Raw genomic sequence first — 6342 nt, 5'->3', positions numbered from 1 at the left:
AGTTGTAAGTTTGGGGTTATCAAATCAAAAACAATGGCCGGCAAAAAATACTACTAACTCTCCGGCCGCACTCTATAACGTAAGCAGGAAGGAAGGAAGGAAAGCATGAACAATATGATTGCGAATAACTGACAAATGTAGGTGCGCGTAGACTCTTACTAAAAGAGCTGTAAAGTGCGTAAAATTTAAATCTAAAAAAAAGAAAAGACCGAGCTGTATCAGGGTTAGGGTGCAAATTAGCTAAGCTGATCGTATAAACACACTTCACATTTATTAGTCCAGGATTAGTTGTTGTTTAAGGTATTTTGTTTTACGAAGGGATTTTTGCACTCAAATGCAGAACCATTAGTATATTTTTGTTTTATTTTATCTATTGTTTTTTTTTTTGTATGTGGCACAGGCCACCATTTTAAGTCGTAGAGATGCTTATGCAACTCACAATTGTAAATAGTCTTTCGTATGTTTTGCGTAGCTTTTATCTAGCTCGGTTCTTCAAGCGGAAGTGAATTGCATTCTGCTTTTGTTTCGACTTGAACTTGACTGTTTTTTTAACCTGAAACTCTTTTGTGTGTAAAATATGTTTCGTTCGTTTCGTTTCTTCCCCATATTTGGAAAAACGCAATACACGAGCTAAAGCGACAACCACAATAAGCAAACAGTTTAGCAGAGATACACGGTAGCGTTTAAATGTATAAGCATGTAAATTGTACATCCTGTAAAGCAACGATGTAGCGACACAACAACAACAACAACCATACCTTCTGTAGCGTATCCGTAAAATATTGACCAACAAACACTAGAAAGATTGTGTTTTGTTTGTCCTTCCAGCACACGGTATGATGATCTCCGCAAAACCCTGCATTTGCGTTAGTTAGGTGCAGTTTGCTTACACGCGCTGCTGATACTCCTGCTGAACGACAATGTGCAGGATGTAAGGATAGTTCTGATTGTTTAGGGTATGCTCTATCACAACACAGACCACAAAAAAGGAGAAGCAAACATAATTAAAGCTCTAAAAGCGGTCGGGAAACTGGCACGAGTACAGCAGAAAAACCCCGAAATTATCAAATGAAGCAAAAGTAGAACACACATATTGTGTACTAAACGAAGCGAAAAAGAAGATTATAAATTCAACATTGAATTGTTAGCTTCACAAGTACTGCAAACCAAAAAGACAAAGCAGCTATACACACAAGAGTAAGGATTGAAATGAAGTAAAAAAACACCACACAACTTGTAAATTACAGCAGATAAAAGAAAAGTGGAGAGCTTGTTTATAAAAAAAGAAACAGAAGAATTAAGCAGACGACAAGCCCCCTTTTTTCGTTTTAAATTCAATCGCAAAGAGTACTAAACACGATTAACACACTCTAAGCTAAGCAGCAGAAACCGTACTGGAAGAATACCATTTTGAAATCAAGAATTCAAGCCTGTCTCTGCCACCTCCGTTGTCATGGTTATGCGTGGCTGCTCATTTCCTGACCGTTAGCAGGTGTTGATGGAAGACGACCAGCGAACACGAAACTCTCATACTCCAATACTCTCTCATTCATTCAGATTACACTGTATCTATTTTATAACAAAGCAATTACTAAGAGAAGCAAAGGACGACGTTTAGCATCTATCTCAGCTCATCAAAAACACACAAACAAAAAAATAATACAATAAATAGAATTATATACATGCATAGATATTACCGACAAAGACAGCTAGCTCTGGCACCGACAATTTTTCCAGCAGCCTGGAGAAAATTAATGAACGAAAAATATTATACATACAGCCACAGAGTCGGAAGGTGGAAGGACGAGTAGACTTGTCGGAAAGCTAGAACATGCTAGCGCAGGTTGCACCGTCTCTCACACGGCAATTACACTTATAGAGGATACACACTATGACTAAGAGGCAGAAAGGTGGGTGAAACGTAAGTGAAACGATACACAAATTAAAATAACTATTAATCTATTATATACACGTTTATTATTGATTATTATTATTATTATTATTACTATTATCATTATTATTGTAACATTAAAACTATTATTGAAAATAAATGCTAAAACCAGAAACAATAATTGTGAAGAAAACAAAACAATGTAAAGACGAATCGTAAACGTGTTGTGTGTGTGTTTTTTTTTTCGACAACTTACACCCACCCGAAATCGATCGAACACGTTCAAGGACCGACGACTTGCTCATGCATGAGGATGTAGTCGTACCTGTAGAGGGCGTGAGCGTATCTCGACATGCATGAGAATTAAAGAATCCTTTTCGAGCACTCTCTTCTATAGTCTTCTTCTTCTTCGTTGGCTCAACAACCGTTGTCGGTCATGGCCTGCCTCTTGTACCCGTTAAGTGAAGTGCGCTTGGCTTTTGTTACCATAGCAGCATAGTCAGTCCTACCCCGTATTGGGACACGGTCCATTCTGGGCTTGAACCCATGGCGGTATTGTTTCTAAGACGTACGAGTTGAACACTATACCACGAGACTGGCCAAAATGGTCCTCTCTATAGTCTATCCTCTATAGACCTCTCTATATCCTATACCGCGTAATTTCCAGGTGACCTTTAGATATAAGATACTCTACTGAACCATTACTGATCCTGGAACTGATCCTAAACCCATACCTGTACTGGAACTCACCCGAAACCCATAACAGTTATGTAAATGATCTCGCTCTCTTACTGATCTTGGAACTAATACTAGACGTATAGCGGTCCAGGAACTGGTCTTGAATTCATACCAATCACTTCTACTTACTAGCTCAGGGCAGGATTGGTAATTAGGATCTTTGCAAAGCCACGAAGCACATTTAGCAGAACAATAAAATGAAATTAATTTACCTGGAACAATCGGCCAACTATCTTCACGCCATGAACAGTGACGTGAACTCGACAATTATGATCTTGCCTTCTGAGCCTTCATCTAATCACCAAAAATCAAGAAAGTAAGCCAACAGTCCCGGATAATGCGAGAACGTGCACTGCAGTTGTGATATTCATTGAACTTTGAAATAAAAAGACCAAGAATCTATATTCGATTTTTTTGTCTCAGTCATTCCAGCGTCCTAAACAGCCCAAAGGGTGGGTTACACAGCATTATTATCATTACCGGTTTGTCCGGGCCACTGGGAAATGACTGTCGCTCGCTTTATTTAAATTCTTCCATCTACGTGTGTCTCCCTAATACGCGTTCGTGCCGCCCTCGGATCTTTATCGTGGTAGGATGTTCTATTTTGCCAACTTTCGCACTTGTGTGTATTCTAAACATTCATTCGGCTTTGTGGTAAAATGGGCGACTATTAATAAAACGAAACTTTCTGCTCACTTACTGATGATGGCAGGCAGAAAACAAAGCCTAGTGCGCGCGCGTGTTCATTCTCTTTTTCTCTATTGCAGCTGCTTACATCATTTCGCCAAGATCTTATGTCACCGTGTATGTGTGTTGGTTTTGCCAGAGGCCGCGCTGTATCCTGCCTCTTTCTCTGTCGCTCTCTTCTTAGAAGGGATTTGTAAACAAAAAAACGATTTGATGCTCCGGGAACTATACGGAACTTCAGCACCATTTAGGCGGAGAAGGTGGACATGAAGCTGGTGACAACGGATTTCAGCTTAGCGTCGGCATCGTCCGAGATCTTGCCCTCCGAGGCGATCTGCTGCAGCAGCGCCTTCTCGTTCGTCTTAACGTGCGCCAGGAACTCCCGCTCGAACTTGGTGATCTTGCTCGGGTCCATCTTGTCCAGGTAGCCACGGACACCGCAGTAGATGACGGCGACCTGCTCCTCGATGGCCATCGGCACGTACTGGCCCTGCTTCAGCAGCTCGGTCAGACGCACACCACGGTTCAGCAGCTGCTGGGTGGCGGCATCCAGATCCGAACCGAACTGGGCGAAGGCAGCCACCTCACGGTACTGGGCCAGCTCCAGCTTCATCGAACCGGCGACCTGCTTCATTGCCTTGGTCTGGGCAGCAGAGCCGACACGCGACACAGACAGACCGACGTTAATGGCCGGTCGGATACCCTTGTAGAACAGCTCAGTTTCCAAGAAGATCTGTCCGTCCGTGATCGAGATGACGTTGGTTGGAATGTAAGCGGACACATCACCGGCCTGGGTTTCGATGACCGGCAGGGCAGTGAGCGAACCGCCACCGAGCGTCGGGCTCATCTTGGCCGCACGCTCCAGCAGACGCGAATGCAGATAGAACACATCACCCGGGTAGGCCTCACGACCTGGCGGACGACGCAGCAGTAGCGACATCTGACGGTAGGCCACGGCCTGCTTCGACAAATCGTCGTAGATGATCAGGGCGTGCTTGCCGTTGTCGCGGAAGTATTCACCCATGGCGCAGCCCGAGTACGGGGCCAGGTACTGCAGCGGGGCAGCATCCGAAGCGGTGGCGGACACGATGATGGTGTAGTTCATCGCACCGGAATCGGTCAGACGCTTCACAATCTGGGCGACGGTGGAACGCTTCTGACCGATGGCGACGTAGATGCAGTACAGCTTCTTCGACTCATCCTGTCCGTCGTTGAAGCGCTTCTGGTTGATGATGGTATCGATGGCCAGAGCGGTCTTACTGCAGGGTTGGAGGGGGAGGAAGGCAGGTGAATAATAAATATTAAGCAAAATACATAAATTCAGACGGATTTAGTTCTCTCTCTCTCTCTCTGCTATACAGCTCCTTAAATGTAAAAAAGCATACTGCTTTGCCTTACCCAGTCTGACGATCGCCAATGATCAGCTCACGCTGACCACGACCGATCGGCACCAGCGAATCGACGGCCTTAATACCGGTCTGCATCGGTTCGCGGACAGACACACGCGGGATGATGCCCGGGGCCTTGATACCGACACGGAAGCGCTGCTTCGTCTTGATTTCGCCCTTGCCGTCGATGGCGTTACCGAGGGCATCAACGACGCGGCCCAAGATTTCGTCACCAACCGGCACGTCGACGATGGCACCGGTACGCTTGACGATGTCGCCTTCCTTGATCAGCTTGTCGTTACCGAACACGACCACACCGACGTTATCCGGCTCCAAGTTAAGGGCCATGCCCTGGAAGTAAGAATCGAGCGTGCGGCGGTTAATAGCGCAGCAAGGAAGGGGGGACGGGTGGAATTGAATCCAGCTTTATTTTACCTTAAGGCCGGAGGAGAACTCCACCATCTCATCGGCCTGGATGTTCTTCAGACCGTACACACGGGCAATACCGTCACCGATGCTCAGCACACGGCCAGTTTCCTCCAGGTCAGCCTTCGGGGCCGCTCCGAGGATGCGCTCCTCCAGGATGGCCGAGATCTCGGCGCCACGGTTGGCAGTGGAGACGTGGAAGTTGCGAGCGGCAACCGAAACAGCCGGAACGGCAATCTTGGCAACCTAAGGAAAGAGAGTACCGGCAAAACAACAAAAAATAAGCATTACATAACGGATGCAAGAGCAAGCCCACCGAAAAGTGGGGTATTTTGGGAAAAGTGTTTTTCGTCATAAAATTAGCAATAAATAGTGTAGCATTTATCGTTCCAGCATTCATTCCAACCTCGGCCAAAACACAATCTCCAATTTCTTTTCCATGCTCTCTCGAGGGGTTAGTTTTTTTCATGTGCTGTCAATTCGCGTCCGCCATCATGAAATCTCGCGCTGTCGTAAGGGTCGGTCGTCGGCTGGGTGCAAACACATTTCACAGCATACAGATTTTTTTTTTCGGCTTCAATTTACTGTTCCATCCTTTTCAGCACATTCTGTACGGGCGCAGCTCGACACATTGTCAATTCAACACTAGTTTTCCATTTTCACTCCTACCAAGTTGCAGTGAGGTTACATAACGTCACCGGGGAGACGAAAGGAACATTGGGCGACCGGCACTGTGAAAATCTTCCTGGTTGCATAACCTACACCGACGGGTGGGTGGAATGCTTTTTTGCTCACCACGAAAACTTGGCCCGTTTTCACACTTGCACTTGCCTTTGAACCCCGTTTTTAACCGTACCGGCGATTATGTCACCATTTTCTCATCCGCCCGACCCAATCGATAAGGGGTCCCCACGTAGTACACGCGATGCTGTGTCGCCGCCGGGGTACGGTGTGGCTGCTGTGATGAAATTTTTGCAGTCAATTTAGCTCACCTGGGTCGCGGTTCTGGGCAGGCTGCGGGCCACCGAGGCCGCCAGACGGGCAGAAATCATCGACATCGTTGTTGTTTGCGGCTGCTGCTGGATTTAGAGTACTGCTGAACTAACACCTAAAGTTCCACGGTCGTCGTTGAGTAATGGGGTTCCTACAACTTCTTCGCACGAACTGCGCGACTTCCTTCGTGAAAATGGAGGTCGTCTTCTTTTTCTTGCA

At 46.1% G+C, this 6342-nt stretch overlaps 1 protein-coding gene across 1 annotated transcript; it reads right to left on the bottom strand.

Annotated features, from left to right (window-relative positions):
* Positions 1 to 3033: 3033 nt before the first annotated feature.
* Positions 3034 to 6342, bottom strand: LOC121591375 (ATP synthase subunit alpha, mitochondrial). Its single transcript, XM_041911781.1, has 4 exons — positions 6123 to 6342; positions 5140 to 5376; positions 4715 to 5055; positions 3034 to 4575 (listed from the first exon to the last, which is right to left on the bottom strand). Exons 1-4 carry the CDS (start codon positions 6186 to 6188, stop codon positions 3564 to 3566), a joined length of 1656 nt encoding a protein of 551 aa, XP_041767715.1. The 5' UTR covers positions 6189 to 6342; the 3' UTR covers positions 3034 to 3563.

The sequence above is a fragment of the Anopheles merus genome, chromosome 2L, assembly GCF_017562075.2.
Source record: "Anopheles merus strain MAF chromosome 2L, AmerM5.1, whole genome shotgun sequence".
Taxonomy (NCBI): domain Eukaryota; kingdom Metazoa; phylum Arthropoda; class Insecta; order Diptera; family Culicidae; genus Anopheles; species Anopheles merus.
Note: the sequence above shows the minus strand (reverse complement) of the source record. Positions and strands in the feature narration are given on the sequence as shown.

Excerpts from the sequence above, each read along its gene's own strand:
- LOC121591375 (XM_041911781.1), bottom strand. The coding sequence starts at position 6,188 with ATGTCGATGATTTCTGCCCGTCTGGCGGCCTCGGTGGCCCGCAGCCTG. Across the intron at positions 5,056-5,139 it reads AGTTCTCCTCCGGCCTTAAG|GGCATGGCCCTTAACTTGGA; the intron begins GTAAAATAAAGC and ends TCTTACTTCCAG. Across the intron at positions 4,576-4,714 it reads ATTGGCGATCGTCAGACTGG|TAAGACCGCTCTGGCCATCG; the intron begins GTAAGGCAAAGC and ends CCAACCCTGCAG.